The 25,197-nt window shown below is 40.9% G+C and overlaps 1 protein-coding gene across 4 annotated transcripts in view; it reads right to left on the bottom strand.

Annotated features, from left to right (window-relative positions):
• MPPED2 (metallophosphoesterase domain containing 2) overlaps window positions 1–25,197 on the bottom strand; it is a 172,430-nt gene that overhangs the window by 146,430 nt on the left and 803 nt on the right. For 2 of the 4 annotated variants that reach the window (XM_077772880.1, XM_077772877.1), the window contains exon 2: window positions 19,755–20,003. In XM_077772880.1, coding sequence (XP_077629006.1) covers window positions 19,755–19,882 — 128 coding nt within the window. In that variant the 5' untranslated portion in view covers window positions 19,883–20,003. Of the gene's footprint in view, window positions 1–19,754; window positions 20,004–21,740; window positions 21,845–24,020; window positions 24,089–25,197 lie in introns of those variants that run through there. The other 2 variants (XM_077772879.1, XM_077772878.1) reach the window with 2 other exon arrangements.

Genomic DNA, 25,197 nt, shown 5'->3' with positions numbered 1-25,197 from the left:
CAGTGACTAGCATTTACTCTTAGTAAGCAGAAGTTGTCACAAACGACAGAAAGTGATTAGCAATCACTTGCTACACAATGTGAGATGGTCTTAAAACCCCATTTACCCCCTACTGAACCAATATCTTAGCTCATTCTAGAGAACACGAATGAGTGTTTCTCCAGCAACTAACATACGTGAAAATATGAGCCTTAGCTCTGTAGAATGCAATAAATTTGGTCACAAAAGAAAATGAAAGCAAGCACCCTAATACCAACTCAAGACACTTTAGTTGGAGAAAAACAGCCTGCATCCCATAACATTTTATGATACCAAATGAGATGCAGGCAATGTAATTTCACTTATGTGATTCACTTACAAGCAATGCAAATGCAATCTTGCTGATTACATTGAAAACAAAAGACTGAATCTGCTTATTTATAGAGCAGACCAAGAGTCATGCGAAAATCATACTACCCACCCCCACCCCACTCACGAATATGGAACAAAAAGAAAATGATTGGCCTGAAGACCTTTTCGTCTCCACAGAAAGAAAAATGATGTTAACAGTGAACCCCAAGTTGACCCAATATGCTTAATAATGTGGCTTCTTTGTGCCCTCAATAGAAAACAAGGTCAACTGCCTGAGTAATCGTTAGCTGAGGTATTCAACCCACATGCAAACGATGTCCAGTGTTTTATTTGTTTTATAGAAGCATTCAGTAAGCACTTGCATCTATGTTTAATTTTAAACCTTCACTGATCTGTGGGGGTGTGTGCATGTGTACACACACACATATCTGTATACAGACAATAGGGATGTAGAATTTCTACAGTGAAATGCAGATTGCTACAACCAATATATTCACTAGCTGGATTCCTCACAATGCATATTTTATGAACTGCTTTGCCTAGTGAGTTGATCATTCCAGAACTACTAATTTTAATCATCACCCAAAACTAGAGCTTTTATTAGAAAATTTTCCTATTATGAAGTTCAACAGTTAGAACTCACTGTGAAAGTTGCTGCCAAATACCACTGCTGAACCTACCAGAAAAGCAACAGTGCTGGAAAAATTCTACTTTCTGTGATGCTCAGTTTTTAAAGATCTAACAGGTACTTCTGGCTAACCACCAGCAACTGAACCATTGCCCAGCTGTCAGCCATCGTACCAACATCCTGGGCATTTGGCTAGAGTCTTATTGCGAGTTAGATCTGTGGCACCCTAAGCAAGAAGGATCATCGCCAGAGCCAACTTGCGCCCAGCTGCGGTTTCAACATAAAGTTTAGTGTGATACCTCACACCTGCCACAGAGAGCATTTTCCAAGAAGGAAACTGCACGTGGCTGGAAATGCTCCTTGTGGAGGGACTCGTGGCCATAGGGTTTCTCAATCTTAATGAAGAAGACACACTTCAATGGTCTACCAAGTGATGCCAACACTGATTATGGATAACAGGAGCAATTTTCTGTGCAATAACACTACTGTTCTTTGGTCAGAGACATCATTTCCAAATAGTAGCCTCTGAGAACTTGTCAAAAATGGAAGTGCCTTTGAAGTTACCCTTGCTCTTTGATACTCAGCCATAGTCAGGTCTCAAAACAGTACTCAAGTTGAATTTTGTAAAATTCATTGCTTTGAAGCATCCAAATTTCCATCTTTGTGTCTCCAAATGGAAAAGACCTAAAAGCATATAGTTTTTGTTCATTTCCACACAGTGCAAGCAGTAGGCCCAGAAACCATTTAACTTGTTTGGAATGTGACCCATTATCCAAGTCCAAGGCATATGGTTACACACTTCTCAACTCCTGAAACCTAGCAAAAATGCAATTGCTCTCCAAGTGTGTATAGTCTCTGAGTAGGAAATGGCAGTAGTTTCTGGAGCCCTGAGATCCAGAAGATGCTGCCAAATTTGAGAGGAACTAAAGGACATAAGAGTGATAAAAACAGGAGGAAATATTATAAATGAGAGCGAAGTGTGATCCCTGAGGGCAGAAAATAGCTGCTCCTGTTTAATTTATACTGCTTTCCTAGGGTGCCTCCTAGAAAGCCTACCTTCTTTCATGTTTGGGACAAGAGTTAGACCTGAAGATACTCTATCTTGGGGTATGTCTATGAAGAAAATTAAAAAATAAAATTGGAAAGCAATTTAAATAACTTAATTGTCAGATGAAAACAACTTTATTTCAGATATGTTCTTGAGGAAATTCTCCCTCGCTTCTCCTACTGTTAAAATTTATTATCTGCCTTGTAAGTTCTTAAGCACTTGCTGCTCAGTAAGGGTCATAGAGACTGTACCTGCAAACTACCAGTTCTGTGTGACCTTGATTAGGTTGCTCAACCTCTCTGAGTCACCAACTGGCCATATGTAAAATTCTCCACACATTATTCCCTTACAGTGAGCACAGCACATACAAAAAGTATACAAAAATATACCTTGATATGCTATTAATGATAATGCACACATGATTATTTCATTAAATATTATTTAATTCAGGTGCATTTGATTATTTCCCAAAATAGGCAAAACACCCTTAGCAGACAACAATGGGTGGCTTACAGTTCTACACTATTCTAACTGCTAGACCCAACACAACATTTATTCAACAGTAACCATTTGTTTATTATAATGGACATATGTTATGCGCTGGGAATAAAATAATTAAGTGAAATAACCACTATCCCAATCCACCTTACTACTTCCAGTAAATGCTCATTGACTGACTCATTAAATGAAACATTTTAAGTGACACCCAACTTTCCCCAGACTCCCCACTCTCTTCTTGCTCATTTCCTCCCTACCTGTAGTAGTTTCCAAGACTTCCATCAAGACAAAAAGCTCTGTGCCTCATGCCAGTATTTTAAAGGTTCTCATTTTCAAAAAAAGGTGTTCAAGGACTACAGAATCACTAAAGAGACCTCAGCCACTTAGTGTCAAAGTATGAGGGCACCTGGGTGGCTCAGTTGGTTAAGCGTTGGATTCTTGGTTTCAGCTCAGGTCAATTCTAACAGTTCATGAGATTGAGCCCTGAGTCAGACTGCATGCTGTCAGTGTGGCATCTGCTTGGAATTCTCTCTCTCTCTCTCTCTCTCTCTCTCTCTCTCTCCCCCTCTCACTCACACAGACGCGCGCGCGCACACACACACACACACACACACTAAATAAATTAAAAAACAGCTATGAGAGCTACCAACGAACCATCCCTCAGGTATTGATGAATGAGTGACAGCAGGTCCCAGGGGAGTCTTCAGCAAACTGTAAGGAGGAACGCTGAAGCAATTAAGTTTGACAATAACTAGCCAATTACAAAATGGGCCAGTATTACAATCACAGGAATGACTCTCTAAAGATGATGGGAAGACTTTACGTTCAGAGAGAATCAGAAGACAAAAATTACATAAGTACACATAGAGGACTGTTCATGAATCTGTCAAAGATGTAGTTCATTATTGAGCCCTCAGGCACTGCAGAGGATTCAAGATCAGCCAGCATCAGCCCTGCCCTGACAGAGCTTCTAGTCTGGAAAGAGAAACAGTGGTATCTTGACCAACCCTTTATATCTGCAAATGTAAATTTAAAAATGGAGGTAATGGGAGCTGTAATGTTTGCAGACTTAAGTCATGTGATACAGCGTAAGGCTCCTCTTTAGATTTTTCTCCCACATGCTTCTTGTCGTGGGACTAGGCTCTAAGAAACAAGTGGAAACGAGATGTTATGACACTCTCCGACCCTGGTGAATAGGAAAGTTACCTCTCTTTTTCTATTTCTTACCCTTTCCCCAAAATCTCGTGGTTATTTCCCTGGGTTATATGGGCAACAGAGATATACATCATTAGGTTATTTCATATTTTTAATGGCTTCCCCCAATTCACTGCAAGTAACTGTTCCCTGACTTTGCCTGCCCTCAGCCTCACGTGTCCATGTCTACCCGAGCACGCATATGCTTATGAAGTGCATCTCTGGGTCGCCACCCTTCAATCCTCCCCGGCTGCACTGGAAGGTGTTCCACCTCTAATAATGCTAATAACACCAACACGAGCAAACACATTGACAGGACCCACTGTGTCCCAGCAAATGTTCTAGGCACTATACATAATCAACTGATTTGGCATCCATGACAGCTTACAGTGAGATACGAGATAGGTAACTATGAGATTGGTTCTAATTTTTCCCCTCATTTTACAGAAGAGAACGTAGAGAGATTAGGTAGCTTCTCCAGAGCCACACAGCTAGTAAAAAGCAGACCAAGACTCAACCCTTGAGAGAACTGGTTCTAGAGTCCACTCTCGTATTAAAAACTACCCTCTATTGCTTCTCTATCTCCTCATATGGTGAAGCTCAGGAATACATTCCAGACCCTTAGGCATTTATCCTCAAACTAATCATTAAAGCCTCGTGTGTTAAACCTGACTACGTGTTCTTAATTTATGGGGTACTCACACTATTTTACAAATATACCCAAGAGACCAAGAGGGGGAGAATGATAGAAACAAATCCCCCCTATTCTATGTGCGGCGAACACAATCGTGGCCCCCTAATCTGACTCTGTACGTGAGCACATGAGATACATAAATCTGAGTAGATTGGTTGTTCATATAAACAATTCTAAGCCTTATCATGCCTCTCTGAACTGACTCCAATTCATCAAAAATGTAGGAGCAGGTTATATATGGTACCCTCCATTAACTAAAAGACACCAATAAATTTCCAAAATGTAAGACTCAGCACCGAAAAAATATATCCATGTGTGAGTCTGGGTGGAGAAATCCCCACATATATTGCAGAATTCCGTGCAGCCCGCGTCTCCTCTGTGCAGTCTGGATCATGCATAATGCAACAGTGCAACTGCTAACAGCAGGCGCGCACCAGATAATTTACACTTGTTTTTATGGACACGAGGAACTGATCTTTGAAGCTGTCCCTAATGAGATTCCGCTTGGCCCTAACAGCATCCTGAGAGAATGTTCCGGTTTTCTACTTGGCATCCGGTGCATATTTATAATGCAGAATACAAGCTCATTTAAATTGCACATGTGGATTTTGGTGTCTTCCCTATTTTCAAGAAAGATTTTCATATACTAAGTAGCACTGACTCCTCAATTACTAAACCATACTTTACCTAAACAATGTCACTGACAGTCACTACAGGTACTTATCAAAGAGGCAGGTCCATCAAAGGGCTTCTACCTACAAGGCAAAAAGCTCCCCCCAGTTCTAGTCCAGCCCTCGAAGTCCAGGAACTCCAGTAGGTCTTCAGCCAAACGGCATCTCCAGAAAGCCTAATTGTACAACACCTTCCTCAGGAGACACAGTCATCGGGACAGTCAGGGAAAAAAACCCGAAGTCCGTCACCTAAGTTAAAAACTTCCTGCTCCAAAATGCTTGTAACACAAACCTCTTTTTCTTATTACCTCCACTCTTTTAAGTTCTGCTCCACATAAAATTTTTCCTTAAGCCTGGCACTTTATTCAGGGCTTTTTGAATCACTTGGTTTCCAAGAGGTCTGTAGTTTAGTCACCCATGATCAGAGCTCCACTGTATACTTACTTTGAGTTGCATTTGTTTTCCCTTACGCCAAATTTTCAAGAAGATTTTCAACTCCTATGTAACACCAATGGTGAGGAGCTGGTGTTATCTGTACTTAACCCAAAACACAGATTTCTGTCAAAGTAGTTATTTTATAAGAGCTTACTAATAATTAGGCTTATTACATCAAAAAAAATAAAGTTGTTACAAAACATACGAGTACAGAATAAAACTGGTTGGCCTTATGCAAAATGCATGGTTCCCATGATAACAGATGACCCATTTTCATGGTCCTCATTTCAGGCCATCTCCACATATTAGGGGCAGTTGTCAGTCAGACTCCTGATAATTGGGCTGAAATATATCCTAATTAATTTCACACTTCTATCCAATAATTGTTGACTCCAAAGAGGATCAATGAATGAGCATTTGCAAAAGAGTTGAAACAATATACTTTCTGAGGCCTCAGTGTTTAAAGAACAATATAGGAAACCCAAATCTTTCAGTTGAAGTTGAAAGTCAAACTGATGATGGGGCACCTGCGTGGCTCAGTCAGTTGAGTGTCTGACCTCAGCTCAGGTCATGATCTCACAGTTCATGGGTTCAGGCCCCGTGTCCGGCTCTGTGCTGACAGCTCAGAGCCTGAAGCCTGCTTCAGATTCTGTGTCCCCCTCTCTCTCCCCTCCCCCACTCGTGCTGTCTGTCTGTCTGACTCTCTCTCTCTCTCTCAAAAATAAATAAATGTTAAAAAATATTTAAAAAAAGAAAGTCAAACTGATGTTTTTTTCTATGTTAGAAATGAGAATTTACTACTGACAATGTAAATGTCAACGGAAGGCAGGACAGATTATAGCATTAGTGTACATTAGTGTAGGAGTATCAGAAATGCTCACTCTCAGCTTCATCCAGCTCCCCCATGAAGAAAACACAGGAGACTTATAGATGTTACCCTTTTTAAAACCAAGTATATGGTCAAATCTAAATATATGCTCTCGAAATGAATGGATAATGACAAGGGAGCACCAACTTCCGGAGAAGCATATACTAAGGGAGTACTGAATCCTTGCAAGCTCAATTTTCATTCATTCATTCAACAGGTATTTGGAGAGTGTATAGAATGTGTCTAGTACTATAATGGGGCTCTCAAGAGAAGCAGACAAAAACAAAATAACTAAAAAGACAGAGTAGCTGCTTTCATAGCCTAGTAGAAGACAGTCATTTCACAAATAACTTAAAAATACATTTACAATAAGTGGGACCAAGGAAAAGCATTAATTGTAGGTACTCTGAATACAGATTTTCCTCAACTTATACTGGAGTGACCTTCAAATAAACCTATAGTAAGTTGGGAATATCATTAAGTTAAATACATCTAACCTGCGGAACAACATAGCTTAGCCTAGCCCACTTTAACTATACTCACAACACTTACATTAGCCTAGAGTTGGGCAAAATCATCTGACAGAAAGCCTATTTCATAATAAAGTGTTGACTGCCTCATGCAATTTACTGAATACTACACTGAAAGTGGAAACCAGAATGGTTGTGTGGGTAAAGAATGGTTGAGAGTGTATTGGCTGTTGACTCTCATGACTGACTGGATGCTGTGGCTGCCACTGCCCAGCATCACCAGAGAGGACTGAATCATGTATTGCTAATCCAGGAAAAGAGTCACATTCAAATACAGTTTCTAATGGGGCGCCTGGGTGGCTTAGTCGGTTAAGCGTCCGACTTTCGCTTAGGTCATGATCTCGCGGTTCGTGGGTTCGAGCCCCGCATCGGGCTCTGTGCTGACTGCCAGCTCAGAGCCTGGAGCCTATTTCGAAGTCTGTTTCTCCCTCTCTCTCTGACCCTCCCCTGCTCACGCTGTCTCTCTCTCTCTCTCTCTCTCCTAGAAATAAATAAAAATATTAAAAAAAAAAACAAACAAATACAGTTTCTAATGAATACTGCTTTCCCACCATGGTAAAGTCAAAAAATCCCACATCGACCCACTGGAAGTCAGGGACTATATAAAGGTTCACGTAATCCAGAGAGAAGGCAGGGGCTCCCCTAAAGAAGTGAGAAAGGAGGAGGAAAGAAATAGTATTTAAGGAGGAGGTTCTGTCATTCCGAACCTCCAAGTGCAGGGCAGTGGACAGACCTGCTGGTCTCCGCACACCTCTCAGTACCCCTCACTTGGAAAAAATTAAAAATTCAGGAGGTGTGCCTCGAAAGCTGGATTTACAATGTGTCTTCCCTTCAATGTCAGCACCAAAAACAAGGATCGAAGACCTTGGGAAAAATCGGTGGACAGATCACCAAAGTTGGCACTAACTGCTGCCAAATGTCTGGCTGGCACCAGTGTACAGACTAAATTGGCCATAAAAACCTCACTGTAGTCCTTGCTCCTCTCAAAGGAAATCATTTCGCGATTCACAATGAGGCTTACCCAGAGGCCAGTCTTAGGGGGAGGCCTTGAATTTTGAGCTTAACTCAATTGCACGGTTTAGGGCAAGAGTTTCATGTTTCAGATGTGCAGTCAGGTAATCTGATCCCATCAGACTTTTAATGGCTTCTAAAAAATCCAAAGTGTTAAATCCTTTTCCCAGCCTCCCCCATTGCAGTCTGAGGGCATTTTTTCCCCCAACCTCCATTCTCTGCACCCTCCCCGGTCTCTTATTTTTCATACTCAAACTATTACTAAGTCTGAGACACTAATTTAATACACATTTCTTAATCCTAAAGTCTGATTGCAATCTGTGTGCTAAAAGAGTGCACACATAGCTAATGTACTCCCTTTAAAAAGCACTGAGAGAAAATAAAAGGATAATGGAAGTAAAATATGTAGAAACAGTGCTTTATTTCAGAAACAACACTATTATCATGATTCTTTATAAGCCTGGGGAGAACATGCTCTGGTTCAGGGAAAACCCAAGCAGCAGACCCAAGTAAATTCCACAGCTCCAGGAAAGGCACATCTCCTAGAGTCACACTGTCTCAGGCAGCATGCAGGGAGCTGAGATAAGAGTTTATTAAGTCTGTGCCCCTGGCTATCAGTAGGTTCACAGACTCAATCCCTCCCTCCCAGTGTGGGAATCCCTAGGGAGACAGCACAGGCCCTAAAAACTTAAAAAGCAGGAAGAAACAGAAACAAAAGCAAAAACAAAAAACACCACATACTTCTCAACAAGAATAAAACAGACACACCACATTTAACAGCATTGAAAAGAGTTAAGGTAATGATGGCCCATGTGCCGCCACTAACAATCTGCTGAAGCTCAAGGGTTAATGTTGGGGATGCGGTCACGAGGAACAATAATACTAACAGCTACCATGCGCTGAGCATTGAGATGCTGCGCTAAGTGCTTTACGAAGCACTAAGCATCATCTCATATAAACTTCACTATTACGTAGTGAACCATATAGTACCATGATCCCCACAGTAAAGCTAAGGCACTAGTGGGAGAGAATATACTCAAGCACATGCAAGGGGCATGGGTGGGAGAGACAGACTGGAATCTGGATTCACTGGGGATTTTGGGGGGGGTCGAGGGGGCAGCTTTTCAATTGATTTCATTTTTAAAATATTTTTAAATGTACATAGATTTCTGCTGAGCGACACTCCTGAGTTCTCCCCTCCGAAATTTAGGCATTCCTTCTTCCCTCTCTCCTGTTCCTCTGTTTACAGTTTTAATAAGATATGAAGTCCAGCAGTGGCTCCTGCAGCCCGTGGTACAGCACCTCGCAAAACAGCACCATTTGTTTATAAGGTGACACAACTTCCCGCAGAGTGTTGGGTGCATGACGAAAATCCACTAATGGCCAAAAAGCTCATTTTAATTCTACACTTAACAAAATAAACACCTCATAAAGGCAGGTAAGCAGAAGCTACTTTTCACTCTGGACTGCTTTGTCTTAATAACCTTTGAAAGGAAGGAATCAACTGCAGGGAACAGGCTCTCGCACACGCAAAACACAATTATGGTGCAAAGAGACGATGATAAAAGCAAAACCCCTTATGTAAAGTTAAATTGTTTATTTTTTCCCTTAAAAGAGGGCTACCTCTCAGAACTAGAGACCATTGCCAAATTGCAAAGGTTCTTTCTCTGCAAATTCTGGCTCTGTTAGTGGGATCTACAGCCTGTCTGGGGGAAAAAAACAACAACAACAACAAAACAAAACAGGGCATTTGACTTCCTTGAAACCAATTCCCCAAAGAGCTGATTTCCCCCCCTTCTTTTGTCCACAGAAAATGAAGTTCCATTCACATGTTGGAGGAAATATTTCAAAATATTCCTTTTTTCCTCAAAGTGCAGAATTTATGGTAACAGATAATTAACAACAAATGATAAACAATCTGAGCAGTAAAGGTCCCAGTTTGGTTGCCAAGATGATGGTATCAAATTCCAAGATAAACAGTGGAGCGTGCCGGCTGCCATTAACGTCAAGGGGTCGAGATGGAGAGATGCAAAACAGACGAGGCATCCACCACCAAGGGGCACACTGTGGAGCAAACAACCTCCCACGAGGTTATTATTTCCCTTCTGAATTCTGGGGAGTGTCAGTGGGTGTGGGGGTAGGACAGGGCTCACTCGCTGCACAGAACAGATACCCAAGCCTTTATATTTCAAATGGGGAAAACATTAGATGCTTCTTTGAATGGCATGATGGAAGAATGAAGACTTAATATCCTATAGGAGTTAACACCTCCTTCCTCATTTGTTTGTCCCAAACAACTGCCTTCCCTATCTTCTTTTCTCTAAATCTGTTGAGTCAAAATAGGTTTCAATATAACCAGTTAGGCCCACAATGTGAGAGTTAGGAACAAAGTGAAAACAAGTTAACCTGTAAAAGTCAGAACTTGAGCACAACATATGGGAAGTCTCCTAAGATACTAACAGATGGCCAACCTTGGGAAATCACAATTTTAGATATTCTTACATTTCTCAAAAGCCAGTTTATAGTTTGCTATTTGTCAAATGGATTTTTTTTTAAACTATTAAAATACAAACCTAAGGTGTGAATTACCTAAAAGGACCTAACAAATTGTTCTCTCTTAGAGATCAAAACAGGTCAATGTGTCAAAAACTGCCATCCGGATCCTTTCGAGGGCTGGATTCATTCATATGTGGGGCTGGCAGGCACACTCCAGAAAGCTAAGGTACAATTTGTCTTATCTCCCTGTTGACTGAAGTTTAGGGATGCTGACACTCTCCTGGTATCACAGTCAAGCCCAAGGCCAGGAACATCATAATTGCAAGAAAGAGTAATGATCTAATGAATGTATTTGCTAGTCTGTCTGTCTCTTTCTCTTTCCCTCTCCCTTCCTCCCTCTCTCTTTCTCCTTCACACATACTCCTGTTTCTCCTCTTCATAAACACACATTTCTTCATTATATTCCTTGCCCACCCAAACAGGACCAGTATGTAAAAGCTGGTAACATTTTAAAAAATGGAATATGTTAAATATAAGGAAAGACCAAGAGCAGTGAGTATGGTATTTGTGATTTCACAAAGAAAGTATCTGATACAGTCTGATAGGTTTCTGTAGTTATCTTTGAAGTCCCAAGGCAGAGCAAAATGAAACAAAAAGACGAATATGCTCCAAAATTCAGAACTAAAATAGAGCTGGTATATAGTCTATGTCATAGCCAAAGACTAAATCAGGAAATTAAGGAAACATGCTTAGCTGGTGGAAGACTTAATTTTTTTTCTTGATTTTGGTTTTAAGTCTTTGTGCAAAACACATTTTAAACTAAGTGTGCAATATGTAAATGGTTTGAAACTTGGTCTGTGGCCCAAATACCTAAAACCAAATACCACAAATAAGCCACTTTTTTTAGCCAATCAGTATAAATGCCAAAATAGCCCACCGCAAGATGGGAAAAGATATTTTTCCAATCCAAGAATTATCAAATCTCTGAGCTGGAAGGTTTCAGAGCCTTTCTGCACAAAGACATAAATGGGCTTGAGTAGAGTCTGTTTTACAGCAATATTTCAAGGAACCCACTACCAAAAGAGGAACCAAGAATGGTTTAATTCTCACTTGGAATCTTAAAGTTCAATAATATCAAGTACTGAACATTTACCTGTTTGTTTTATTAATGGCACTAGCTTTTCTTTGTCTTTTATTTTTTCAACTGGTGTCAAGAGCTTTACTACTTAACATAAAACTGCACAAAAACTTAAACCCACTAGAGGGGCTTATATTCTTGATTTGTGGTAAAAGAAGAAAATATGAAAAGCCTACAAAAATGCATTTTCTTATGTACATTTTACCCTTCTACAGGGACAGAAATTGAAGGGGAAAAAGCCTTCAAAGCAAAATAGAATAAAAATATGCAGACCCAAATACTGCAAGGGCCAATAAATCCAACAAAGTTTCCTCTTTGCAGAGTTAGTGTTTCTACACAGACAAAGCCTCCAAGTGTACTTCTGCATTAAAAAAAAAAAAAAAGGCAGACTAACATGGTGGTCTGCAAAAGGGTGGTGGTTTTGTCCGTACTGATAGTGAAATAACAGCCAATCATGCCAGGATGGCTACTGAAACATCTAGTTTTCAGCATGCAGTGAAAGTCTAAAAGGGAAAAAAAAATACAGAAGGACAGAGCTGAGGAAAAACTGAAAAGGAAGAAAAACAAGCTGATGAACAGATCTTTGGAGATTCAGCAAGCTTCTTTTCCTTTTCAGAAATAATTCAGAATGACCTAGAATTTGCCATACAACACACGATAGAGTCAGTGACATAGACTTTGCTTTGGTATCTTGAAATCTACACAGTCATAAGCTCTACACTCCTAGAATTAAAATTAAATATGTCTCAAATACAGAATCCCTATTGCATAACTTCCTGGTTAGCCATTTTGTATGCCTTTTTCAAAACATCACCATGAAGGAAGTTTAAAAAAATAACAAAAACTGTACGTAGAGCAGGAGACAGATTCACTCCATAAAGAGAGGTGATCTGATGGCTTCCCAGGTTCAGGATGTGTCTATCTATTGACTATGGCCACACTTTCCCTATGAATCTTTCTTTATCTCTATAAATGTAGGTATTTCAGAATTTAAAATCCAGGCATACCACAGTAGATGGAATTGACTTTATTTGTCAAAATTCTTTACCCCCCTACCAATAAACAAACAAAAAACACTACCTAGTTATACAACATACAGCCAGGGTTCTAAGAACAAATCCATATGGACCAAAAAAACACAAAACCCTATCTAATTTTAGGTTGCCTTTTTAATGCTTGAATGCAAACAAAGAAATCTACAGAATAAGAAAAAAGTCAGCTCTAAAATGAAGTCAAACTGTCACGGACCACAAGACCAGTACCCTCAGGGAGTATATAAGAAAAAAGAACTTATTTTTGAAAAGAAATGAGAGGAGAAAAGAAAAATATTCTGTGTTTACATAAGAGTGCAAACGAAAAGGGCCATTCAGCATCTCCACGATGAATTTCAGATTGAAAACATTAACAAAAATTATGGCCATGCTAATGTGCATGCCAGTGATAAATCTCTAATGAGAACGAGTGGCTTACCACGAGAAAAAAATGTTTAGAATTTTGTTTTTCCAAACAGCTAATGCAGCCCAGCTCCAGAGCAAAGAATGAATTTCTACCTTGTTAGTAAAGTACAGTTTTGCAGAGCCCCAGACATTCATTCATTCATTCACTGATATTAGTCTTCCTCTGGGGTGAGAGTTAGGGGGTCACATCTCTTCTCCCTCTCCACCATATTCCCATGATGCCTCACTATTAACTCCTTTTCCTATAGAATACTACTAATGATGAGGGATTTACGTTCTTAATTTCAAACAGACCTAAAGATAAGAAACAGGAGAAATCTGAAACTGCCAGACAGAGTAGGAGACAATGATGCCAAAGGGCATCAAATTCTGAAATTTAAGAGAAGCCTCAATGTACTATATTGCTATAGATCTAATTAGTGACCAAGGCAGGACTACCATATAGGTTCCGTGAACTACTATCACGTTGTCCACTATTGCAAGCGATTTCTTTATGGACACTGTATACCCTGAGGGCTTCCAAAAGTGAACCTGAAAATACTTCTTAACAAATTTCCCTTCAGGTATATGATGACAAAGGAGGCAGCATCTTTGGCACCTGCCCCCACCTTCCTACATGTGAGCAAGTTGAATTATACTGAACCAATAAATAGCCTTTGTTTCCTTGATTATAACATAAAATAAAGCAAGTGCAACCCAAAGAAGGTAGACCCCCAAAAAATAGAGGATTTACATTTGTGTCAGCCTTTAGTGCAAATCTTGCAAAGCAAAAGGACTTGCAGGAAAATTACATTTTTACCACTCTTAAAAAATGTTTTTCTCATAAAAGTATTACATAGTTGTTATAAAAATAAGTCAGGCCACATACAAGTGTATGAAATAAAAAATGAAAGGTCTTTACCCATCACTCCCTCCCCCAATTAATTCCCTAAATAATCACCAGTAACACTGGTATTCCTTTCTACACACTTGTGTATTTTTTTAACCAAAAGGCACCATTCCATAATTCCTTCTTATAACTTTGTTTTTGCACCTAAGGATGCCTAATACACACCTGAAATAAACAACAGTTATTTCCCACCACAAAACATGGAGCTACAGATCATACAAACAAACAGAATCCTATAAGAATTTAGAATGGAATCACCAAGAAACCCTAAAAGCTTCAGATCATTTTTGACTCACAAATATTGACAAATACTATACAATGCAGTATAGTAAAAGAACACAAGGTGGGCTTGTCAGGTTTTATACAACCAAGAATCTTCAGAGAGGAAGATGTTAAAACTTCTCTCACGTTCACCAGTTTGACACAAGACCATACAGACAAGATTGTAAATATTATCACAGTATCTAGGTATCCTGTGCCATCTTAAGGCACTATATGTCATATGTTTTATCTCCTGAATACTCATGACTGTCTTAAAGGGTCATTCGACCCATTTTACAGATAACAAGACTTGATCATCTGTCCATTGTCACTCACCAAGCTAGTAATTAGCAGGATCAACATTTGTATATCGACTTCTGATTTCAGACCACATTCTCAGCTATCACGTGAATATTGTCCTCATTCCCTAGCTACAGCTCTAGCCCTTTGCACTCAATCCTTCTTAGTTATAGTTAATTCTTGATGCTTCTGTTTTAACCACAGCCATAGGTGAGGAGCCTAAGACATTGATGGGGGGTATGAGAACCTGAGAACAGTCCAAGAGGAAGAAAGCCACAGTGATTTCACAGAGAATAACTAGGCAACACTCAGTTCACTGGATTCCTTCCCCTTAGGACTGTCTCTCCCAAGGAGTAACTGGAAGTTAAGTGAGGTAATCCTAGGTTGTGTATAACGTTGACAGGCACCAAGAAGTCAGAGCACCTGCCAACCCTGATAGCCAAATATCGCACCCAGAAAAGTTTGCTAGGAATGATTCCTTGAGGAAGACAGGACCAAACTTGCCAGTGGCCCTTTGCCTTATTTATTTATTCATTTATTTTTAATCCACTGATTTTCAAACTGAATTGAGATAGCTTAGAATAAAAAAATGCAGAATCAATAAAACAATCATTAATAACAGCTAAACATATAATGAGTATAAACTATGTACTACAAACTCCTCTAAGAATTTTACAAGTAATAAGTGTTTTAACCTTCACACCAACCTTTTGAGATAGGTACTCTTTTTACCATCCACATTTCACAAATGGAAAAAGAAAACACAGAGAACTTAATATATTTGCCCACAGTTGGGTACACAGCTAGTAAGTGGTGCAAACCAGGTTTTAAATCTAACAAACATATTCCACTGGAGATGTCAACCACCATGTTATGCTGCATCCCAAAAGCAAGTGTAAAAGAACAAGGGCAAAGCGATATTCCAGGGGTGTTGATAACTGAAGACAAAGACAAGCAAAGTGACCAAAACTAAAAATAAAATTTGATATGAGCTTCCTAGCAACCAATCCTTAAAGAAAAGGGTGAGGAATTAACCTCAGGAGGGTAACCAGCCATCCTCGTTAGCTAGGACTAAGGTCTCCCAGAATGTAGGATTTTCAGTGCAAAAGCTGAGACGGCTGGATGCTCTACTAAAAGAGGTTTTATAATATTTTATTAGGCCTCAGATAATTAAAAATATACAGAATCTTTTTGGTGCTTGCAAACCTACACTGGCTCCTTCAGCTTCTCCTCCCACCAACATTAAAAATACTAAATACTGAATAATTTTCTCAACACTCTGCCTGGGATGTTGAGGGATTGTAGGGATGTATGGGACTAAAGAGAATAATGGAGGGATGGTAGAAAAATGAAGCGCTGTTAATTGTTGGTTTTCAGTCATCACATCTATCACTGCGTTCAAGAATCTGAGTAAGAGGGGCACACAAATTCTTCTTAAATTCTGCCCTGTCTACTCCAGCTGTGCTTTAATATTCTTTCCCAAGGTCACATAGGATTGCTTTAAAAAATCTCTTTTAAGATACTGCCATTTGCAAAAGCATAGATGGACCAAATGCTTATGCTAAGTTCACTAAGTTAGACAGTGAAAGACAAATACCATATGATTTCATATATATATGGAATCTAAAAAGCTAAGCAAAAAAATAAACAAACAAACAAACAAAAGGCAAAACAGCCAGAAATATAAAGAATAAACTGGTAGCTGCCAGAGGGGAAAGAGATGAGGGGATGGGCAAAATGGGTGCAGGTGAGCAGGAGATCCAGGCTTCCAGTTATGGAACAAGTAAGTCATGGGGATGACAGGTAGAGCACAGGAAATATAGTCAATGGTACTGTAATAGTGTTGTACAGTAACAGACGGTAGCTACACTTGTGGTGAGCACAGTATAAAGGATAGAGTTGTCAATCACTATATACACCTGAAATGAATGTACATTGTGTGTCAACTACACTTCAATTAAAAAAAAAAATCTTCCCTATGTCACAGGCAGAGATGCAGGCCAGTGGTTCTTAGAAAGCTTGGTGACAGCCTGGTCAAAACTCACAGGAGAAACCAAACCAAGATCAAGTAGTAAAACTCCTGAAACCACTTGAAATGATAGCTCTGAAATCAGTGATGAGCTTCATGGACAGGGAAAACAAATCTTATGCATTCCCGCTATAGCAACCCCTTGCAAATAAATGTTGTGTTAATAGCAATCTTAATCTCAGTATGTCAGAGCTAAAAAGATCCATAGCTGTCATTTGGTGCAAATGTGTACAGATGAGTAAACTGAGGCATAAAGAAGATAAGTAAATTGCCAAAAGTGGGTCACAAAATTGAAGTGAGACTACCTGAATTAAATGAGAAGTGAGGGATTTCTCAATTAAGGCAAAAAACAAACAAACAAACAAACAAACCATAGTTTGTGTGAAAGAAAACAAGGGATCACTTAAGGAGCCACAATTGGAATTCCAATTCAGGTGATCCACTACAGGTCTTCATGAACCTCAGCTATAAGTGAAAAAGGAAAGGAAACATTTTAAGGATCCCATGCAAATTAATGAGCAACTATCAAGTGGAAAAGACAAAATATCTTTGGGGAAAAGAAACAAGCCTCTGCCATGACATGTTGAAAATTTAAGAAAAACTGAAGAAATTTTAGACTAAATATCTTATGGATATTTTCCAGACCATTTAAATTTCTATTTAGACTAAGCCCAATTTTTCTTAAGTTAAAAGAAATATAACATGATCACATTTACTCAAGAGACCTGCATGCTCTGTATGAGCCAGTCACTGTGTTAGGGCATGAAGGAGGGGAAAAGTAAAGCAGAGGAAAGGGTGAGTCAGTGGCTTCACAGTACACTCATATCTTCGTACAAACACTAAAAATATTAAGAGAGAACAGAAAAATTCCAATGAAATCTCAATCACAATAACTCATCTCAATGCACAGTCAAATCAATGGATCAGTCAATCAATCCATCAATCAGTATTTCTGAACACCTGTTACCCGCTCTCAATCACTGCTTTTAGGAAACAAATAAGAGAGAGAGAGAGAGAGAGAGAGAGAGAGAAAGAGAGAGAGCGGTAATAATGCAGGTGGTACGGGGCTGAAGTAGCAACTACAGGTGTTGTGTTGGGAAAGGGAGGGGACAGTCAGTTTGGACCCGGAGAGATAAAAGAGGTTTTACAGATGCAGAGAGGCCTGAACTGGCTTGAGGCATCTGATGAGCAGAACATAAATGTGAGGGTCTCAGCCGTAAGAAGCAATGAAAGCAATGGCACCAAGAAAGAGAGGTCCAAGGTGTGCTCAGGTGACAGTGAACCAACTTACGTGGCTGGAGCAAAAGGTTCAGGTAGGGAGCCCTCAGCAGGTAATAAAAGTGAAAAGGCCAAGCTGGAGCCAGACCGGGGAAGTGCCCTCTAGTCCAAGATGGGAAGTCCAGTAAAAGGGCTACACAGCTACCGGCTACCACTGCAAACCGCACTTCACAAGCAGAAGAAAGTTTCAAAAAAGGTATAATTTGATCCTTAGAATTTCTCATGGGTAAATCTAAGCAGATTAGTTCTAAGGTTACATGATTTTTAAAATCTCTCTCTGTTCATTCGCTGTTCACCAATAGAATCTTATGGTCACGGATGAGTAAAGACTTAAGGTGATAGTCCCTATAAGGCATCTTCCAAGGAATCAGAGGCAAAACATACTTTGTTTTGCCTGAGAGGAAACAGAATCCACAAAGTTCTTTGTGATTCTTTAATACAGAACGTCACACTGGCAGAACCGAGCTAAAGGTATCCTAAGTCCAGCCTGCACAAATTCCATAACATATTTGAAGAAAAAGAAATCATTAGAAGCAGAAGAATAAAAGGAAAATTTTGAAATGAACAGAGTTATTGTTCAGAAAAGCCATTTTAACAAAGGAAAATCTTATTCACCTTAAATACTTTTCCTTAAAATCATATTAAGAATCCTTCATCAGCATGAATATATTCTGATTTAAAGAAAATATAAAATTCTTCAGAAATAGTTTAGCACTAACCATTTCCAAGGATTTCTTTCTCTTTTTCTTCTTCTTTTTTTTCCTTCCAGAAATCCCACCATAGATAATTGAGTGTGGCTCTACAGAATGTACTTGCAAAGTAACATCCTAGTATTTGCACTAATATCCAACTAATCAAGAGAGACCTTTTGTTTGGTCAGTTTTTCTAAATTGTGTGAGTGTGTATGTGAGAATGCATTCTCTATGTGTGTGTGTGGCGGGGGAGGGGGGTCCTACTAGTTTTTAAGTGCTCCAATAAATCAAATACTAAAAAAATAAAAAATAAAGAGCTTGTGACTTAGACATGCCCCAAGTTCAGTTCTGCCAGGAATGGAAAAAGCAGTCAATGAACAGAGCCCTAACTTCTTTCTCTCTTGACTATACAATGGTTTTGAAAGAGGTTTACTTTTACTATGAAAGACTCATGTTAAGACACTGGAAGGGTCTAAAAGATAATGTACACCAGGCATTGAATAAACCAGGGAGATGATGGCCTTTGGCCCCTTCTGATGAGAGCCCAGCACATCCTGTAGGAGAGGAAGAGAAACAGGCTGGTGTGTTCCAGGTGCTGCAAAGCTCTTGCCTCTGGGTTTCTCCCACACCCTGTTCCTGAAACAGTTTAAAACTGAAACATGACTTTAGTAGTATTAGGGAGTGAGAGAAAAGTACAATTCTTGGAATCGACTGTTCCACTGTCCCTTAATCCTTTGTTCCCCATATTGTTGGGAGTCCTGCAGCTTGCTGCACACGTTCCACTAGCAACAGGCAAGACGATGGATTTAGCAGTGGCTGGACAATTAGTCCCAATTAGGCCTATTTCTCAGCTGAATGTAAAGGGGTAGTGGGGTGAGGTGTGGGGGGGAAACTACAGAAATTTTAAAGAAGTATTTCATCATGGAGGCAAACAATGCAACATAAAGCAAACTGAACCAGGGGTCAGAAGACTCCGCCAAAAGTCACTGTGTGGCGTTAGACAAATACCTTAACCTCTCTGTTGTTGTCCACAAAATGTGGGCAACCAACCACCACCCCTTAGATCTGAAGATCTCCTGTCAAATTATGGTTCAAAGTACTCTGAAAACTGAAAACGTTACACAGATGTAGAGTATTCCACTGAGCTGTATTTGGAACCACGTATACTCATCTCTTTTACAAATCATATAACTTTTATTCTCCCTGGGAGAAGTCATTAGTGACTTTCTTATTTTACTTCTATTTTCTTGATTGATAATTTTTTTAAATTCATGAGTGATACTTACATATGTACATGTGGCGGCTGGAATCTGCTCTGGTTGATGTTGTAGTGCGTGAATGCCTGGGTGGGGTTTGAGCTGTACTCATCCACCGTTATGGTAACTTTGCCTTGAGAAGGAATCCCATGAGCCATCCTTCCTCCCTATAGGCATGAGCAATTCACAACTTTCCGGAGCAAAGGATGGAAGCAGGCATGGTGTGTTTCAGCCAACCTCTGAACCCAAGGATCTACACATCAATACCACTGTGCGTTTCTGGAAAAAAAAAATTATAAAATGAGAACAAAGAAAAAGAAGGTGTTTAAGAAATGTCAGATGTGACACCTGGACATGCAATTGACTCAGGAAAAACCTTAATATGAGTTGTTGCCTCATGAATACAACCTTTTCCAACCCTCTATCCTGCAGGTACTTCAGAGTGGACACTGCACTCCATGTAACACTGCTGGCTGCTAGCAAATCACTTCAGCGGTGTTCAAACTAAGATTTCCTCTTTAATTATAATTATGGCACTTAACATGAATTACGGAAGGGGCATATCCACAGTTGCCATGGTGTCTCACTATAAATGGTTTGCACTCCAAGGAGAGAATCTTCCAAACCTTCCCTGCTAATTGGAATGTTTGGTCTGTACAGAGTTGATGTCATAGAATAATTTGAAATGTCAATGTTTAGCACAGCCATATAACACAATGACCAATGTAAATTTAAAATGCTGCACTCATAGGGGCGCCTGGGTGGCTTAGTCGGTTAGGTATCTGACTCTTGGTTTCAGCTCAGATCATGATCTCACGGTTCAAGGGTTTGAGCCCTTTGTTGGGCTCCGTGCTGACAGCTTGGATCCTGCGCGCTCGTGTGCACTCTCTCATAAAATAAATAAAATAAAATACAGTGCTGCACTTATAATAGATACCAGTGTGTAACTATAATACACACATAATATATACACATTACATATAATTTTTTCTTTCACAAGCATTCCCCAAAAACATAGGTGCTCAACTCCTGGCATACATATGTACTCCACTCTGGCCAAGAATCTTATGGTGAGGCAAGTCCTTCTTGCTAAATGTAATATAATTTCTTTAAATACTCCAGTCCCGTGGGGAAAAGTCAAACACATTTATGCTTTGACCACTACTCTAGATGCATTTATTAGGGCCTCTTTTATGAGCCCAAACAGAACACTGAAGGGGGGCAGCCATTATATCTACCATCTCATTCTTGTTTGATGCTGTATAATTCTTAGTTGGTTTCACTCTTTCAAAATTTCCATTAGTTTTTATTATTTTTTAATGTTTTTTATTTATTTCTGAGAGAGAGACAACATGAGCAGGGGAAGGTCAGAGAGAGAGGGAGACACAGAATCTGAAACAGGCTCCAGGCTCTGAGCTAGCTGTCAGCACAGAGCCCGACGTGGGGCTCGAACCCACGAACTGTGAGATCATGACCTGAGCTGAAGTCGGAAGCTTAACTGACTGAGCCACCCAGGGGCCCCTCATTTTTATGATTTTGATAAATGTCAGTATATTATTTGCTGCGCCGGGTTCACAAATGAGGATGCTTATTTCTACGGCAGGTGTGCAAAGACTGAGAAAGCAGATCTTGCATTGAGGCTGTTGCAATTGATCAATGCAATAGAGAAGAAACGGGTAGCATGTTCCTTCGGTAACACTTGGGCATAACCCATGCTCTTACTTTAAGTGCTCCATATCAGAATATGTTTGCAATGTGCCCCATTAAGCTCCGGGAATCTTAGCTGCTATCTCAAATAAAAATATTTAGAATAAAAAGATTAGGTTTAAATTTGGCATGAAACACCTTAAATATCAAGCAAAAGGCAGATGGCCTGCCATAGGCCATTTATTTTATTATTTTACAACCCGGGGGTTGTGTAGTCCTCCATATGCTAGCCGGGCTAAGGAATTCCACAGCGTTCTACTCAAATCATTGCCTTCTTCATATTAGCAAAGCAAGCTAAATAACACCCACCTTGCCTTCGTTCCTAATGCACAAGACCACTGCCAAGAGATGAATCCCTGGTGTTCTGGCATTTTAAACAAAGTGTCACTTTGGGTTCTCTTTCTTCTTCCTGACTTCATGGGAGGTAGAAGTCCTTTAAGCACCAGATGATAGACAACCAGGCCAGTAGGATTAACTAAATTAAAATCTTTCCCTGCTCCTTTGATGTAAGATATCTATGAAGAACTGCTTACAAATCATAATGTAGCAGTTTTCATACCAAGTTTGCAGCTGTTTCCTTAATTTCCCCCACAATTATATTTTACTGTTATTTTGCATAACAGTAAAACACAACACCTGCTTCAAATTGCAGTCCTGTTCTAAGTACTGTAATTCTCTTTTGAGACACAAAGTACTGAGACACTACTGAAGCGCAAAACTGCATAATTGCGCCACGCTGAAAAGTAAATACAAATGAAAACATCTTCCTGTTATAGAAATGACTGTCATTAAAAAGAATGTTAGCCATCAAAGCACAGAGGGAAAAAATATGCATTTTCAGACTGCGAGAACTTAGTGTTTGCATAAATTAAAGAGTGGTGTAAAAATTACATGGCAATTCTTACGTTCCTGCCATCAATGTCTATTGTGTGAAATACAGAGCATTAAGAAGCAAAGGAAACAAAATTCATGTCTATACCACTGTGACCTCTCGATCACAATCTCTGCACTGTGCCACAACCAGTTTAAATATTTCTGGAGTAAACTCACTAATTAAACTAAGCAAAACGGCCTAGAAATAAAATTTACACACCTATTATGTAAATATCTAGGCATTGACTTGTCGTTGTTAGCATTAGACTCTCCCATTGGAAGCAGAGAAGAGAACTTAGAAGGTGAACAATTCACAGTCCTAAACGGTCCAGTCTACCCTAAAGTCCAACCAGGATTGCCTTTTCTATCAAGTGAACATCTGTACCTCTTCCCACCTTTGCCCCAGCAAGACAAACAGAATATCTTTTCATCAGCAAGCACAGGCCCCTGTAACTCTGAAAGGCTAAATGGGTGGCTGGCACCTCATTTGAATTCATCTTCACCATGTTCTCTTTCAAATGTTTTATCGGAAGAGTGCACCTGCAGTGTCTATCTTCTTTAATCTGGAGTCCTTTGAAGAAACTGTCAGACTGAGGCAGAGAGCTTCAAAACTTTCACAGGAACCTTTACAGACAAGTCAAGAAAAGGCGTATTCTTTAAAATACTGTGTTCACCCCCCACTCACATCACAAAATGAACATATCCTAAGATATTAAACACCAACATATGGAAGACTTCTTTTTTCCTAGCAAATTCTCAGAGAGAGGAAACAATGGCCTCTCCTTTGGCCTGAAAAATTTGGAAAAAGCTTAAAACAAGGCAGAATGATAACATTGCCTAAAACTATGCAGAAGCTGATTCACTTTGCTTCACATATTTAAGCAATAAAATCTTCCAAATGATCAGGTTTTGGAGCATCTCTTCCTCTTTACACTTAACATCACTTTTTATGTATAATATTTAAAGAGAGCAGTATTCTTTCTTATTTTTAATTTTCATTTTATACGTCAGCACATTTGCTCCACAAAACTAAAGAACCTGGTACTAAATGCCAGGAATCCTAAAGAAAAATCTAAAAGGGACTGACACTGCCAAACATTCATGGTGATGCTAGTTTGATTTCCTCTTTAAAAAAAAAAAAATCATATGGGCTCATTTTGCATTTCCTAGACAGCAATCACGTCTCCGTCCCTTAAGCTATGCAACTTGCAATGTTCGTTTTCAGGAATCTAGTTGGAAAACCTTTTAAAGTCTGCTGGCAATGAAAGGATTAAAAGCTGGGGAATTAAGTAACTGTCTCCACCTCCTAGACACCAGAAGTCCAATTTACCAAAAGTTTCAAAGCAACAACTCATGACCTTTCTACCCGAGCCCGCACCGCACAGCCTATGAGAAAGGAGCCCGTGATTTCCTCCTTGAAAGAAGGATGCTCATTTTATTCACTAGCCCTAGGAACGCCGGACCGCCTGGCCGGACTCTGGAATTCGCCTGCTCCAACTCCGCCAAATTTCGGTCTCTCCTCCCTCTGCCGAACGGATGGAGCGCTTTCTCAACTCAGGCCCCTCTCTTTAATGCCCACCTCCGTTTACTCATCCCCGTATCCCGGAGCGATGCCCACAAGCCTCCTGAGGCGTCTCCGCCAGGGTTTTGGGAGGGATGCACAAAGTTCCACGTGCCTCTGTCCACGGAGCGCCCTCCCTCCCGCCGCACTTATACCTGAACTTGTCTCCAGCACTGCGGACACCAGCCTGGCACATTCTTTCGGAGAGAGAGGGCAGGACTTTTCTCCTGCGCCTCTGGCAACGCGTAGAGCCTATATATGGTGGGGCGGGGGGCGCGGAATTCTCTACTTTGGATTGGTTTGTTTGTTTTAAATCTAGGGTGGGCAGTTGCGGGGGGGGGGGTGTCCTTGAGCAAGTACACACACAGACACACGCGCGCGCGCGCACACGCACAGGCACACGCTCGCCCTGCCCTCCCGGCTCACCGCCGGCTCCCCCGGGCTACAGCTCCCCCTTCCCGGAGCACCAGCTCGCCTTACTCGCTCAGTCCCCCGTTGCCAGCACCGTCGCCTCCGCTGCCGCCGCTGGCACCGCTGGAGCCGGCGCTCGCGGCCCCGGGCTCCGCTGGGCGCCTGTCTTTCTCTCCTCTCTCTCCCCCAGCCCCAGATTGATTGATGACCACCAGCGGCCAATGGCTCTGACACCGCGCCATCCTCGCTCGAGCATCACAGCCCCACGCCCCCGACGTCAGCCTCGCGGGCGCACGGGCATCCCCGAGCCCTCCGAGCCGAGCCGGCGCCCGGAGCCGTCCCCGCCGCCTCCCCGCTCCCTGCCCGAAGCTGCCGGGCCGTTTCCTGTAGCAGCGGAGAAATGAAGGGAAGGAGCCAGCAAGCGTTGGAAGGGGGTGTGGAGGCTACGGATCCCCCCCCCTTTAGAAATCTTTTCTTTCCCTTAAAGTTTTGTTTGTTTTTTCCACCCCGACCTGTTTGTGTTGTTTGCAGCATCTCAAATCAATGACACATTTTTCATCACCCGCATTTATACTTAATTTTGGGGTATGTTGGGGGTGGGTGGGTAAGAAGTGTTCTATAAATCTGCCCCACCGGGGCATCCTTAAATTCCCTTCTTGGTGGTGGATTCTAACTCCCTGCCCAATTTCTAGAAAAATGCCCCCTTCACCTCCTAGGCCGCAAAACGCCGGAATTCAAAGGCTTTACAAAGATAACCCTGATCCGTGCAAATAGGCAAAGAAACTCCTGCCTCTGCGGAGAGGAAATCGGGCGGCAACGGTTACTTTTTCTCGTCCCTGTTGCCCCGCCGCCCGGCCCGGGTCGCCGACCCGCTCCGCAGGCGGCGACCGTGGACACCGGAGGCGGTCGGGGACAGCGAGG

Source organism: Crocuta crocuta, unplaced genomic scaffold (assembly GCF_008692635.1).
Source record: "Crocuta crocuta isolate KB4526 unplaced genomic scaffold, BGI_CrCroc_1.0 scaffold382, whole genome shotgun sequence".
Lineage (NCBI taxonomy): Eukaryota > Metazoa > Chordata > Mammalia > Carnivora > Hyaenidae > Crocuta > Crocuta crocuta.
The sequence above is the reverse complement of the archived record's forward strand: the minus strand, read 5'-3'. Positions and strand labels throughout refer to the sequence as shown.